Source organism: Melospiza melodia, chromosome 1, assembly GCF_035770615.1.
Source record: "Melospiza melodia melodia isolate bMelMel2 chromosome 1, bMelMel2.pri, whole genome shotgun sequence".
NCBI lineage: Eukaryota > Metazoa > Chordata > Aves > Passeriformes > Passerellidae > Melospiza > Melospiza melodia.
The window spans coordinates 87,175,638-87,191,382 of record NC_086194.1 but is presented as its reverse complement, the minus strand read 5'-3'; the positions used below and the strand labels follow the sequence as shown (position 1 = coordinate 87,191,382).

General features: G+C 38.8%; 1 protein-coding gene across 1 annotated transcript in view; it reads right to left on the bottom strand.

The window, feature by feature from the left end:
- Nucleotides 1-9,208: 9,208 nt before the first annotated feature.
- Nucleotides 9,209-15,745, bottom strand: part of LOC134420649 (uncharacterized) — a 178,323-nt gene continuing 171,786 nt past the window's right edge. Inside the window, exons 21-22 of the mRNA XM_063160871.1 lie at nt 12,069-12,210; nt 9,209-11,115 (exon numbers count right to left, since the gene is read on the bottom strand). Of these exons, the coding sequence (XP_063016941.1) occupies nt 11,087-11,115; nt 12,069-12,210 (171 nt within the window). The 3' untranslated portion in view covers nt 9,209-11,086. The remainder of the gene's footprint in view (nt 11,116-12,068; nt 12,211-15,745) is intronic.

Here is a 15,745-nt window from a genome sequence, read left to right as displayed (position 1 = left end):
AACTAGCACGTACTCATCTGCATCCTGTTCTAGAAAGAACTATCTAGTTGTTAGTCACTTGTGATCAATCCCTCATAATTGTAGAATTCTCACTGTAAAATCTCCCGCAGGGGCCACCTGTACAAATCAGGATTGTGAGATGTCACAGCCTAGTCCAGATCTGCTGGCTGCTGGGTCTCTGTTGCAATGGGATCCCACTGCATTTTCCAGCAAGTTACAAAAGACTGGAGTAGAAACTAGATCCAGGCCATTCACAAATCCTCTCCAGAGACAGACCCTTCTTTCCCTCCTTTTCCTCAGTAAAAACCTCTCTTAGGAATAGGCTCCTGGTAATGATCTACCCCAAAGCCCTCAGCCCAAAGCTTTAGAAGGCACAACAGCATTTGGGCCTCAGGACAGACACTAACTGAACACAAGAGTGGAGGGGATGCTTCTTGTAGGGCATCTCAAATGTAAGATTCTCAGCGCCAACCTCCAGGGATTGGTAACCATCCTGGTTTGGTGACACCACACTGTGGAAGAGATATGACAGCACTGCTCAGTTTTAATGCTGCTGCAGAAAAACCTCAGGCTAGACACAGATGCACAGATCCCAGAGTGTCAGATATGACAGGTCTGCCTTACCAGAATCCTGCCCATCCACTTCCTTGTTTGAACAACCATCCATCTTTGTCCCCCAGGTATGTTTTTAGGGACAGCATGATAGTAAAGCACAGAGACAAAGGTATACCACACATCTTCCTGTCTCCTCAAGGGTAAAATAACTGTGTAGACCTCTGGCAAACATCATGAGGCTTAGAGCAGCTCCCTCAGACTGATCTCACCTCCCATTTTTCCATCCTCCATGGAGACTCAAGGCCTCACTTCTCACTTTCAAGTTCTTTAAGGAGAGAAGGTTCCATTTTGGTTCTGGCGAGGAAGACAACTTTCTTGCATGAAGAAGCACATCTGTTTGAAATGGCTCCTAACCCTTTTTTGGCAAAGAGGTCAGCTGGGGAAAACCTTGTCTGCTCTCTGGTGGGACATTGAGGTGAGAGGATAGGGAACAAGGCTCTTCCCAAACCAAGTTCCCAAAGAGAAAGACACCAAAATTAAAGAGAATAGAGCTATATTTTCGTTGCTCTTTAACAGATCTGTGATTCAGAGGGTGTAATGCAAAAAGGTGTGATTATCTTCTGAAAGGACAACTGTGGCACATGCGATATTCATGAAAACCACTAGAATCTTGCAACAGCCTCTGAAAGCTCATCTATCTCCATTTACCAATTTTCTCCCGTCTTCTTCACCATATAGCATCATGAAATTGCCAAGTCTAAGGGAAGAGGCTAAGTAGGTTGAAATAAATATTTCCATAGATAAGGAAGTCATGTTTTTAAAGCATTACAAGAGACAAGAGATTGCTTTTATTTTTTTTCTTTTTAAGTAATATCAATTCAGTAATGAACATGAAGTGGAATTAGCAGAGCTAAATGTGATTCAGCCAAAAAGAAATTTGAGCAAAAAGTTGGACAAAAGGGTTTCTGAAACTAGCCATACAGAAACGAAGAAAGTCATGTAACCAAGAGCAACATACTGCAGATTTTTGTTCTAATTGTTAAAAAATGTTTCCTCCCACTCTTGGAACTCCTAGTCCAAGTTTGAGCCTGGAGCAAATTTTTACAGTAAAGTTATAAACTCATGAAAACAGAGGTTTATAATGGAAACACTGGCACAATTCTAACTAAAGTGTTGTGCCATGGGGTGCCTCTATAATAAAAAAAGACTCTCTGAGCTTGTATGCCAGCCAGAAAAGCTAGCAACACCCAAAAAATATTTGACAGACCTAGATGAGACATTTGCAGTACTGTTTTTGAAAAAAAGCAAGCACACAAAGTCCTACACAGTAAAGGATACAAACAAACAATTTGTCACAGCTTTGAATAAATACAGAATAGGAGCCACACTTTGAGAAAATGATGGGTTATTAAGGTATGGAATTTAATATCATTGTCAATCTATAAAACTTTTACAACCTAGTCTTATTTGCACAGAGATTACATCCCCAAAGCTCAGTGCCAAAGACACATGTTAATAAGCTCACAACTTTTAATTAAGCAATATGTATAAGTAGATTCCCATTAAGCTGTGATTTGTGGGCTAGTTCATTACAGTGGGTTCCAGCCACCAGACACATATTCAATACAAATCAAGCAGCCTGCATATTATACAGCTTAATGTGAGCCTACTTGGGATATTTTATCACCAGTTCAGATTGGTGGTTCAGAGAAACATATTTTTTTTCTAAGATTGGGGGCAGCGACCAGAACCTTATAATGACCCCATGTTGTTTTCTTAATGAAACTATCCATCTGAATTGTTTAGTCACAACTGGTAATTATTCATACAGTTAATCATAGTTCTGTTATATACAACATGTATATGACATTCTGCAAGAACACATTTGCTCTCACTTAAATTAAATGTGTAAAATAAGGTGCAGAAGAAGGAAATATGGATACTAAGGAATGCAACAATAAAAGTCATTCACACATTTTACTCCAAAGAGAGTGATGGCATTTTCCGATCTTGGAATAACTCTCTTTTGAGTTCCTGAATTATGCTAAAACTTCTGCACCCCATTTGTGACACAGGGTGTCAAGTAGAATTTTTCAATCAGCTTTACTCATGACAGTGTTCCATGCCATTCACATTTTTCTTGCTAAGAAGGATTCCCCATTGATTACATCAGCAGTGAGTACTGTAGAGCAATTTGATGCAACAGCATTAAAAATAAGATGGATATTCCACAATATTTAACACTTTTTATTTTTTGCAGGAGTTATAATATAAGTTCATGGATCATTGGACCATCATCTAGGAGAAATTACTACAGTCAAATTTCTGGAAAATAATACTTCATCATAGCATTTTCTTTTGGTATTCCTTCCATAATAATAAGTGAATGAATTAACTTTTCTACACATTTACAGTTATCAAGAGTGACAATTGTTTTTAACAGCCCTTTGAGTAAGGATTCTACTGTATTTCCCTGGAAGGAAATATGCATTTTACTTACCAACTGACCTTTTCTCTGTAACCTCTCTTTTAGCCCCCATAAACAAAATATTTAGTGTTGATTTTTGTTTAATTTATATTTTCTTGTTTGCTACTGAAATATTCTCTGCACAACCAATCTTAGGTAACATAATGATACTACCAAGAGCTTTCCAGTATTTATTTGGAAAGCAGAATTTGCCATTGAGCCCCGGGTTCATCTTATTCGGTATCTTTCTAACACCAGCAGCTTAGCCACGAGGTTTTATGAAACCAGGGAGGGAATGAGACCCAGTAGAGGAGACTCCAGGCTGAAAGAGAAAGGAGTGAGCTCCTGAGAAGGAGATGTGAACTACAAATCAAGAATACAAGGAGAGGAGAAAGATCATAATTAGCTATAGCCCTAAATGTAACAAGAAGAATTTTTCAATCAATATGGTAAGCCGCTTGTAGCCAATTAAAAGACTATAAAGTAGGGACAATGCCATATGTAGATTAGTCTAGTCTCATAAAAAGAGCCTTGAAGCAGTGTTGCATAGTTCATGAATTGATTTTGCTCGAAGGCCAAAGAAAAAGGAGCTGCAATATCCCAGTCCTATAGTAACAAAAGTGATACCTCACAGAAGTCCATTCAGTGCCAAGTGAGTCAAAGGAGTTTTACACATCCCTTTTTTATCTAGGTTTTCCCTCACCTAACCACCTTTCCTGGTGGTTCGGAATCATGCTGGTGCAAAACTGTAACAGAGAGTATTTGGGGTTTGGGGATTTTTTATGAATACACCATTCCTAAATAAACTAGAGCAATGCAGGCCTGGGAAAACCTGTCCCTTTGCCTTCAGCTTTAATCCAGCCCTGAATCCTAGCACGTTGCCTTTGCCAGCTCTACAGGATACAGCAGCATATGGAGGAGCAAGGAAGCTATTCTGGAAGCTAAAGTGTTAAAAGCAGTCTCCTGAAGCCTGCAGAGGAAGCATGGAGTCAAGGAAAACACCCAGACATATAGCTGTTGAGACAGGAGCAACATTACAGCCATTAAAATCAAATGTCAAAGAAGGAACAATGCCTATTAGCTTTTAGAAGCCAAAAATGAACAGTTCAGCTTTATCAAACAAATGGGTTGCACTATCCAATTACTAACTTCTGATAAGCACCATGTCAATTTTGAAATTGTACTGCTGAGTCCGTGGAGAAGAAAAACTAAATCCGAGTTATCCACATAACAAGGATAAAAGGAGGCCAAACTACTACAATCCTGACCTAATTACCCAGGCAAATCACTCTCCTTTCTGAGAGCTAGTGGAAACACTACAGCATTCGCTGACAAAGCTCTGACCTTGTAGGAAGCTCCTTTTCTCTCCTCTTCATGTCCCATCTGATCAGAAGCCTTGAGAAGTTCTCTCACTGGGTTCCTCACTCAAAGCAGTATCTATCTCAGCATCTTTTTATTTCGTCCTACCCAGGAGTATAAAATCTGTGTCGAGTGGTCTTTGGAAGTCTGCAGCCTGCAGAGTCAGGATGCGACTCTTTATCCAGCACACAGAATTTTGTACAGCTTCACAGAGCTGCTGGCACTCTAAATAGCAAACCATTATCCTATTTGCTTCTGAAGGCTGATGTCCACTGTGTTCAGGGAACATACAGAGGCTTCCAATCCTTATTCAGTGTTGTTGAGTCTGAAGCTGGTTAGCAACTACCATTTTAACGCTATTCTTACCACAAGGTATGTGAGTGGTAAATTAGGCTCAGGTTGAGTTTCCCAGCAGCAGAGTATATAATTGAAAGGATAATGATGATAATAATAAAAAAAACTCATAAATTACATTTTATGTAATGTAATATGCACACACTTCCTGCTTTCTGTTTCATCTCTGTCTAAAATGTGTGCTAAAGTCCATGTTTCATCGCCAGCCAGTAGGCTCTTGGTAAGGACTCCTACCTCAAGGACTCACAACATTCATAATCAAATAAGAAACACAAGACTTCCAAATAAACCTTTAAACCTGACACACACACACAGAGGTCAGAAATTCACTTCAGCCTCAGTTGTATTGTATGAGGGAACAGCTCATCACTCCCACCTGTCCTCACCACCCTTCTCCCAGAGATGACTGCACTCAGAACAGCTATCAGAGCTGCTCATGTGAATGCTTTCTCACCTGCTTTGGCTAAACGTGGTCCTGTGAGGCTTGAGGAGCTGGAGCAGAAGGTATTTGCTGCTCAATCTGAAATGGGTGAGGGAAAGCTCCCATGGGAGCTTCTCCTGCATGAAAAAGCAGCTGTAGATGATCTCTTCAGGTGGCACAGCTGTGCTCAAAGGAGAGCATGTCCACAACAACAGCAAGGGTAGAAGAGGAAGGCCAGAAATTAGCAACCTGAATGCAACATCTTAGTCTGTGCACACTATTTTCCTTTTGGACATAGCCATGCCTGTATTGGCTCTTTTGACATCTCTTCTAAAATCCTTCAGCCTGTCATAGGGGCAGAGACAAGCCTTACCTTATACACTCAAGCCCAGACTCAGATAAAATGTTGTGTCCCTGATTAGGTAGATACACATGCATGAGGTCATTGGTTCATAAGGAAAAATCAGCATTTAAGAGATGGTGGGTCATTGTAACATGGTAAGTTTTTCAATGCTTATAAAAGAGCAGGGGGAGAAGGGGGAGCAGAGGGGAATCAGGGGCTATAACCCATTCCTGTCCACCACTTGAAAAAAAAATTGTGTGATGAGACCATTAAAGATTTTTGTTTTTTTCATCTCTAATTTGAAATATATTATGAAAAAAGTAAAGCATGTTCTCTGATATTCAGAGGCTCTTCAAAAATTTCACAGATAATATCTGGAAAAAACACAAAAGCCTTCAAACAGCTATTTTTTAATTCAAGACAGAAAATAAAGACTGAAACAGCATCAACAACAGAAAAAAACTTTGGAAAGATTTGAAATACAGAGCCTTGCCACTGAAATCTGTTCTGCTCTCATTCTGTACATGAGCACACATATACAAGCATATTCTTGCAGTGATTTTAGACACATTCATAGATGCCGCTGCTCCAAATTTACTGTGAATGGTGAAGTTTTAAAGTTCATTTGAAACATGAAGATTTTTAAAAATCCTTTTTTTAAAATTTTTTATTATTTTATTGTGTAAAGACTCCATGCCTTTGGAGTAGGAGGCTATTATAAATATATGTCATGGTTCAGATGAAGAAGTTTTCCAATTTCATTAACAAGTAGCAAGGTCTCTGCATATACCTCCCATACAGAATGTTTTAGAAAAATGCCCTATTATGTCTAGTTAAGTCAGCCTTGTGTCATTATTTCATATTAGTGTATATGACAGGATTGGCATACCCAGGAAAGATGCATCAGAACCATGATATGCCAGCCAGGAAAATGAAAAAAACAATTCTATGTTTTGAAATCTATGGTAAATGTCATGTTCTCAAATATTTTGAGAAGGAAAGGTTCTATTGGTAAAAAAAAAAAAAAAAAAAAGAAAAAGAAAATAATCTGCTAAGGCTTAAGGAAGTACTTTGAATAAAGCTGTAGTAAAATGGGGCAGGGGGGAAGCCAATTTTGGAGTCTATATTTAAGTAAAAAAGACAGGGAAATGAGAATAAAAAGTCTACTTCATGAAAGGAAGAAAGCATTGCTTAAATGCCTTGCTTTTAAAAATATTTTTTAAAGGACACTTTTCACAAGAAAACTTTTTGAAATAGGTCTAGATTTTGCAAAATATTTCTTTCAGGTCTAATATCATTATCCTACACTATCAACGAAAAGACTTCTGATGTAGAAGAATACACTGACTTCACTAAAATATTAAGCACACATTAAGCAAGAGTGGAAAGTGTACCTGTTTTGAGAAGATCACATAATTTCCGTAGAACCCCAGAAACTTAGGGCCACAAGAAAACTAAAACACCTCCAATCAACATTTGTACTAAAAACAGATGAACTACATCACTTCCTACATGTTTCTCTTTATCCGTGAGTTGACCTTGACAGGACGTCAGATGCCTACCAAGCTGCTCTATCACTCTTCTCCATAGCAGGGAGCAGGGGCAGGAGAAGATAAGACAGAAAAATCCCTCATGGGTCAAGATAAAGGCAGCTTGATAAATTGGCAGCAAAGGAAAACAAGGAATTTATTCCCTACTTCCCATCAGCAGGCAACGCCAGGCCACTTCTCAGGAAACAGAGCTTTGGCATTTGCAGCGGTTTCTCCAAAACACAAATGTCATAAATACTGAATGCCGCCCTTTTGTCCTGCTTTCTGTTAGCTGTTATTGCTGAGCAGGTGCCACAGGGTATGGAATATCTAGAATATCCTTTTGGTCTCTTGGACCAAAATGTCAATGTCAATGTTTTAGTCTTGGCTGTGTCCTCACCCAAATTGTTGCCCATGCCCAGCCTGCAGGTGAGGAGGAGGATGGTGGAGAAAGAGTGCGAGTGTGGCCCAGCAATGGCCATGGCACTGGCATGGCAGCAGCACTTTTCCAGCTGCCCGTGCAAAGAACAGCACTGTGAGGACTGCCACAAGGAAATGGACTCCATGACAGCCAAACACAAAGAATACAGCCCTCAAACTTAGTCATGAGAGAAAGCTCAGAACAGGATTCCCCAAAGATGTCACTACAGGGAAAATGAAGGACTCAAAATAGCTTCATGTGTAGGCTCATTGATCCTGTAATTTTTACAGCTGAACTGTAATTTTATGTCCTTCTAACATTTGATCTAGCTGGTGAAGATCAATCTGTGGCTCAGACCTTGGACCATCTCCTGCATGTGTCATTCCCAAGAATTTTTTTTGTGTAGTTCCTGACTCCTGTTTGGGAGGCAGCAGTGGCTTAGGAATGGTTTGAGACTCAGAAAGGTTTATGACTATTCACATCTTCCATGTATTCAGACAACAGATCTGAGAGTCTTCCAATGCTCATTGCTGTGGAGGAAAAAATGTTGCTACATGATATAAAGGCAGCCAAAAACCACGTCAAAACCTCTTGTGCTGTAAATTCTCACATCTCCACTGTCTTTACCCGAGCAGCCAAAAAGTACTTTTGCTGAGGATCAGGCTCCCCATCTTTAGATTACTGGATAATAATATCCTATCAAGGAGATATAAGAGGGAATCAGAGAAGCTCATCAAAATGTTCAGTGACACGGCAGCAGATTTATGGGAAAAAAAGACGTCATTATAAAGAAGGAAAAAAAAGGAAAGGTCATATTCATTAGGAAGGAAGGAAGAGACCTAAAGAAAGTACAGGAAATTATAGATCTACCAGCACTTTGAAGTTTTGTTGTTAAGAGAGAGGGAGGATTTCTTAGCACATTTACTAAAATGAGGTACTGCTTCTCTTTATTTTTACATTTTCAATCTTTTTATTATCATAGCAATATGTCTTCTACTGCTTCCTTAAGCATTAACAGTGGATTTATTTAATAAAACTGAGGACTGAGCATCACTGAAAATACTGTTTCCAATGGAATGCTCTCATGCTGTGATTGCTGAAGTGCTAAGTAATTTGCTTTTAATGCTAGCACATACCACTTAGCACTATATTTAACTGAATGATGAAAATCACTCATTTTTCATCCCCTTGCTTAACTGGTGCTCAGTGTAATCTATCTACTGTACTGGAATCCCAGCACCAGATATATTCTAATAGATCCTGCTCTCCAATCTACAACAAGCATTTTAATTTTTAATTCATAGTTATGTCTTTATCCTTTAATAGAACAGAACTACAGATGGGGAGTATGTTTTAGATAATAAGAGCACAGTAGGTACCCAGGGAAACTACACCACTAAAAGGATTCTTTATTTACACTTTTCAGTAATGACTACATATATATAGCTACACAGGAGAAAATTGTTGCAAAGGAACACTGCATAGACAGGCAATTACTATCCAACTATAACTGAGCATTATGGATGATGCTGCTGATAAGAGCACTTCAGAAAACAATTTCAAAGCCAACGCCACCCACTGCACATTGACCAACAAACATGGGAACTCATAAGATGCAAGTAATCAAAATTAATAAGTAGGATGCTACATTAAAAAAATAAGGTAAATTTGCCTAATATTTAAACATACCTTAAATTCAACTTTCACAAATATGTAATGTACAGAATTGTACATCCTATATCAAATTAAAGTCAGTGGAGATAATCCAATATAACTGGAGGAATCAAAGTGGTCAGTCAAGTCCTTCATGCCGAACAAAGTTTCAGTACTAGAGCCATATTTGTCAGAAAAATCAACACAGTCCTATCAGAACTTAAGCTATGGTGGTTCTACACATAAAGTCAGTCCACCATCTGACTAAATTCCAACACTGTATTACGAACACCAAAGTAAAAATCTCACAGAACCAGACTGGGATATCTTAACTCAGTGGTGAGAACTCAGGGTATAATATTGGCCAAAGGGATTTTACCATTATAGTCAGTCATGCTGAAAGGCAAAACCGAGGCCAGGAAGATACACATAGTAAGATACTGCCCAAAGCATCTTGGTACTGTCACCCAGAAACTGCAATAGGTTACTGGGTGGTTTCTCTTCAGCTAGTTTCTTTACCAAAGTTATGCAGAAAAGTTTAAAGTGTCAACAGGCAAAGCAAACATTAAAAGGCAATTTTATTCCAGTTATGACAGAGAGAAGTAATCCAAGTAATATCTTATGCAAAAAAAGCCACAAAAATCACATCAATTCTTGTAGATATTCAGAAGTTTTTAACACCCTTTCTGCCTGGGCATAAGTCATAAAATACCCACAGACATATGCACACCCACACAAATAAACTGGAAAAAAAGAAAAAAAAAGAAAACAAGTAACAAGGTGGAAACCAAACCTTGTATTCCCAAACTAAAACTGTGCTCAGAAGTGACCTTTAAACCTTTAGGTTGCTACCTAATGTAATTTAATGTTTATGCAGGTGGATGAGAACTATAGATTTAAGTAGTGCTATTAATCAATGATGCTCAAAATACTGAGTAAGATCTTACAAAGATAAATGCATCTGAAAAACTTTTACCATAGCAGTGTGAACAAGGAGACACCAGAAAATCATAACATGCTAAAAAAATTCACTGATTACTACCTTGACTACAGAATTCTACACAAACTATTCAAAATAGCAGTAAGGTAAGTTTCTTCCGGTTTCTAGCTTCATTTTCAGGACAAAAAAGGAAGACTGAATCAGGATGCTGGAAGCTTGCCCTGTATTTCTCCATTTGCCTCTGACTTAGGTGTCCTTGCACAAATTATTTCACATTTCTTGCCTGTGTTCCCCTTCCCACCTTCTTCTGTTGTCTCTCATAGTTCTTGCCTTTGAGGCATGGACAATTTCTGATACATTTGTATGGAGCCAAAGAGAATATGCACTGACTAGTTCTAACTAAAGAGAACTGGCTGGTTCTAACTCCAATACTTCTAAGAAAGCATGAACATAACCTCCAGGATGCTTTAAGCTGCTGTAGCTCACAGGAAAGCAGGACATGGCCACCACAAATGCTTCAGAAAAAATGGTTTCTCAGATCTTGTAAATTTTGCAGCATGTTGGGATTTGGCGAACTGGTGGATGAAGTCATCATTGCTCCTCTTCTGGGTGTTCTCACAGTCTTGCAATTACAATAGCATTGTGCTTGGAATAATTACTGAAAATTGTCAATGTTTTAGTCATGAAATCTGAAAGACAAATCAGCAACATTTTCCCCACTACAGTTAACATGCACAAGCAAAGATGAAAAAGCAGAAACAAGCAAACCTGAGAAATCTAGCAATGTCCCACAACTGTGAAGGGAGAAAAAGTCACATGAAATAATTATGTTTCCATGATCCAGTCTGTGATCTGATCCTGTGAATTCACCACACTGCACAGCTTGTTGAAGCCACAGAGGAGCTATGAAGGGAGCATTCGCAGGACAACGCTGCATGGGCAGAGATGCAGCCATCAGAAATATAAATCCTATCAGACAGTAGCCATACCATGGATGTGGATCACGATGTAAACAACTCCACAGGCCACGTGTTACTGCAGGAACTAGCTCTTGTCAGGGACAATGCGATTTCCTGAAGATTAGAATAAAGGATGTAGAGAAAGACATGATGCAAATACACCAGCAATAATGTATGACCTCCCTCCCCAAACAAAAGGGGTATAGAGCAAGAGCCCATACACTAAATTTACCAGGTTCCCTAAAAAAAAAAGCGTCTTTTGTGCTCATGTGAACTTTCCAAAGTTTTTCTGTTAGCAAATAAGATTACTGTAAATTTAAAAGTAACACAAAGTGCTTTTAACTGAATTTTACTCCTTAGAGGACATTGGAAAACCGACAGTGACAGGATTCATTTGTGGAGCTGGCTACAACAAGCTTTGATAAGCAACAAGAGGAAACTGATATCTCATAATAACAGTGATGCCTAAGGACACCCAGCACATTCCGTAGCACTCTGTCATCAAACGCCCTGAAACTATCTTTGGTCAGGAGCAACTTCATTGGAAACTCGACACAGATGTTCCACTCTGCATGTACTTCCCTAGGCACAGTGAGGGGACCGGTGGCTCTCAATGCACAGTGGGAAACACAATAAAAGTCTGAGAGATTTGGACTTTTGCACTTAGTCCAATATGTCTGGACACATACCTAAATATATATATATATATATATATATACAATAACTGATTTAAGCCTGCCCTCAACATAATTTAAATGCTTGCCTAAGTTAGATCACTCTGGATTGCATTACTGTATTAGGATTCTGAATGACAAGTGTGACAGCGTTTGGGTAAAGGACAGCACTTCAGTCTTCAGGATTCTTGCAACAGCTGATGAAACTACCCAGGGATGAAGACACATTGGAAAACGCAACTGTGAAATTTCAGCTGTCACTGATCACACCTTAGCCTTCCCAAAAGAAACTGTTCTAAAATTATTTGCTTTTTTCTATCCCTCCCAACATTTTATGCTTAGGTATCAGGATTGTTAGGTTTTTCATCTAGGTATAGAAATTGAAAATAATACCTTTCCACCTTGCTGTACTCTTTTTCCTCTCCCTCAGCTTGATACATGTAGATACGCACAGCACACTGTCCTTTTCCCTTTTATGCTCCTGGTCTGTGCTCACTTTACACAAAAGACTTTCCTCACCAACATCACCAAATGCCTGAAAAACAGAACAGACAAAACCAACATATTATTACGGCACCATTCAGCGAAGTATCAGAGAGAACATAGATGACTTTGATTACCCTTCCCCATCCCTCTCTTCTTGCTTTCAAAATATCACAGCTTAGAAGCTTTTGTGTGTGTGAAATTTTATTCTGTCATACTAATAACCCAGCTTTGCAGAAGCTTACAGTTTAGCTTTCATGGTTCAGTTCCACTCCTGGGCTTATGACAATTTTTCTAACAGTTCTGCCAAAATATTATAAAGTAAAACTTACTGTAAATGTATTCACTAACACAGATAGAACAGTGAGATTAACAATTTAAACATAAGTGAAATGTGAATTCACCTAATTTTTCTCACTCTAAATGCTTTAGTAAAACAGTGGAATGGGGATTTTTACACTCGTTGCTTTTCATAATTTCTCCTTATGATGTTCTTGACACATGGAGACGATTTGAATGAATAAAGAATACACACTCAAAGAAGGAAATCATGGCCATGAGGAGGTGATGTTATAGGACTGGAAATTGGTTATAAAGCCAAGGCACTGCATCACGCTCAGCTCTGTTCATTAGTAGCTACCACATCACATGTCAGATGCTCAGCTTGTGTCATGTGGGTGGCATTTTGCACAAGAATGCCCTGGCTTCAACTGTTTTCATATTTTGGAGTGCCCATAAAAGAGAAATTTTGCTCTGATGAATTTGAACAGAAATCAGATTTCAGATACTGAGAAGTAACTGAGCTCAGCTCTGTCTAGCTGCTGTTACTCAAATGTTAGCATGAAAAAGCAGGTTGAGCCAGTCATCTAGTAATATTTTAAAGAATTTTCCTTTTCTCAATCTAATTTAGCACAGCTATAATAAAATTTCCAAACACAGGTACATGCAAGGGAATAGTCAGTAATTTCTATTGTATTTTTTTGCATATTCTTACTTTCTGTCTGTTGCTACCCCAGGAACAGAGGGAAACAGGCAACATAGTAAGTATGCACCACCTCACATAAAATGTTGAGACTAAATACTGGAGTGGTCTTGTGCATCCTACATCCTAGGCAGGTTTCTCTGTACCAGGCTATTCTTTCTTCTCACAGAACAGCTGCTACTTTATTTTATGTTTTATTCTTTCAAACTAAGTGATAGTTCAGTTTTAGGTTGTCCAAAGCTGTTTCTCTCATGGCATAAACACATATCAGGGCAGGTCAAAAACAGATATAACATCATGGTAGGACTTCATAGCAACACTTTTGCATTATACGAAGTCAAGAAGACAGGAGACAGGCCTACAGTGTCAGTGAGCTAACAGAAACAGAAATATTTTTCCAGTTGCAATAATCTGAAAAAAATATGTGGAAATATCATCAGTGTATACCTGGAGTTGCAACCCTAATTCCCCAAACGTTTTTAGAATCATTTAGGTAGATTTGGAAAAGACCTTCAAGACCATTTGGTACAGCCATAAGCCTAATATCACCAAGTCCACCACTAAACCATGTTCTCAAGTGCCATACCCACATGTCTTTTAAATGCCTCCAGGGACTTAACCATTTTGCTGGACAGCCTTTTCCAGTGCTTGAAAACCCTTCCAGAAATTATTCCAAATATCCAGTCCATTTCCTCTTGTCCTGTTGCTTGTTACTTGGCAGAAGGAAACAACCTCCACCTGGCCACAACCTCCTTTCAAGCAGTTGTTGTGTGATAAGATCACCCCTTTTCTCTTTTTCTCCAGGCTACACAACCCCAGCTCCCTCCTCTGCTCTTCATAAGACTTGTTTCTATGCAAGAAAAACAAGGATACAGGGGATATTCAGAGTTCACTGGAAAAGCCTTTCCTTTGGTGCTGCTTAACACATACCAAGAGCTCTTCCAAACCTGATTGTTCACATACCCAGCATGTCTGACTGAAGCAATAGGAACCCTTTGCTACAATTAAAGTGCTATCATTTACTTGTGGACTTTAAATTGAAGCTTGTATAGATATGTCAGACTTTTCAACTTGATCAGATGTTGTGCAGAGTTATTATTATTTATTCTGAATTTAAAGTCCAAGTTGTTGTTTCTGAGTGACTTAATAGCAGTAACCTTATGGTTAATCAACCATGTAGTAAAGTTCACTGTGCACTTACTGCAGTGTAATTATAAAGTGAGCAAAAATATAATTGATGCATTTTGTCAATCTGTGTAGCTGCAAGGTACTTTTTCAAAGGTTATTTTTTTATTCAGATAAAGTAAGTTAATGCTGTTTTGGCAATTATCCTTTGACTTCAGAGATTTTACTGCTGATTCAGGTAAAACTGTGATAGATGAATAAAGATTATAAGTGTTTAAAAGTACAAAATACCTTCTGCAACAATCAGTGGCTCTGCCCTTTCAGCATAAAATTGTTCTGAAAATCGCTGAAAATACAGCAAATCTTGGTGTTTAAAGTGAGTTGAAACTGAAAGATGTATTTCTAAATACAAAATAACACTTTTAAAGTACCCCTTAATTATCCTCACTGCTGTTTGTTAAATAATACAACTAGAGAGCAATGGCAGCATTTTTCCCTTGAGCACAGGATCAGACTGAATGGGTGTGCTTGAACTTGCTGCCACTCCTTCTGCAACTGAGGGAAAGAGTTCTAACTCTTCAGAACCCCAAGAAAAAAGAAATTAAAATTTCCATTAGCACAATATATTTGTGTATGTGTTGATTAGGTAGGCAACCCTTGATCCTCACCCCACATTCTCTGCAAGCAAAAAAGATGCCAGTACGATTTAAAATTGAATATTCATATACAGAACAAGACTATAATGCTGTAGTTCTGGTATTTCAGTAATTTTTTAGTTCTCTGAAAGCCAATGAGTCCTGCTAAAAATGACCAGCAGTGGACCTGTCTCATTTCTTTCCTGGTCCTCCTGTCAGAGCACAGACAGCAGCATGGATAAGCAGGACATGGCCATTTGGAGGAAAGACATCTTTTTCCACATGACTCTATGACTTTCTAGGGTACAGAGTATATAAAATCTGAGATTTGTAGAACACCAGGGAGGGTGGAAATGACCACATGCTGCAAGGCTGCCTCCTGCTGCAAGGCTGCCTCCTGCATTTCCATCCTGTTGCAACGTAGTCCTGACCACAGATTCTCAGTTAATAGACACAGCTTCCATTTAAAACTATACCACAATTTACTGAAGAAAGGCAAGGACCTAATCTTTTACTTCACAGGGAAAACAACCTGAAACAGAAGATATGGAGAAATAACTCCAGCTCAGCTGAGACACATGCTCATACACTTCACCTGCAGCAGAGGGATTGGCTTACCCACCACTAGGGCAAGGAGGAACAGACTGGGTCCATTTCAGGACAGGGTTTACACGTCACACGTGAGATGGACTGGATCAGTTTAAGAACAAAGCATACAAGCACAAGATTTCTCCAGGAAATCTCTTTTCCTTGTTCTCATCTTTTCACTGAGATGAAAAGAGCTGCCTGGACAAGTAATTTCTTTCTTAAACTGATTACCTTTAATATAATTATAACATAAAAGG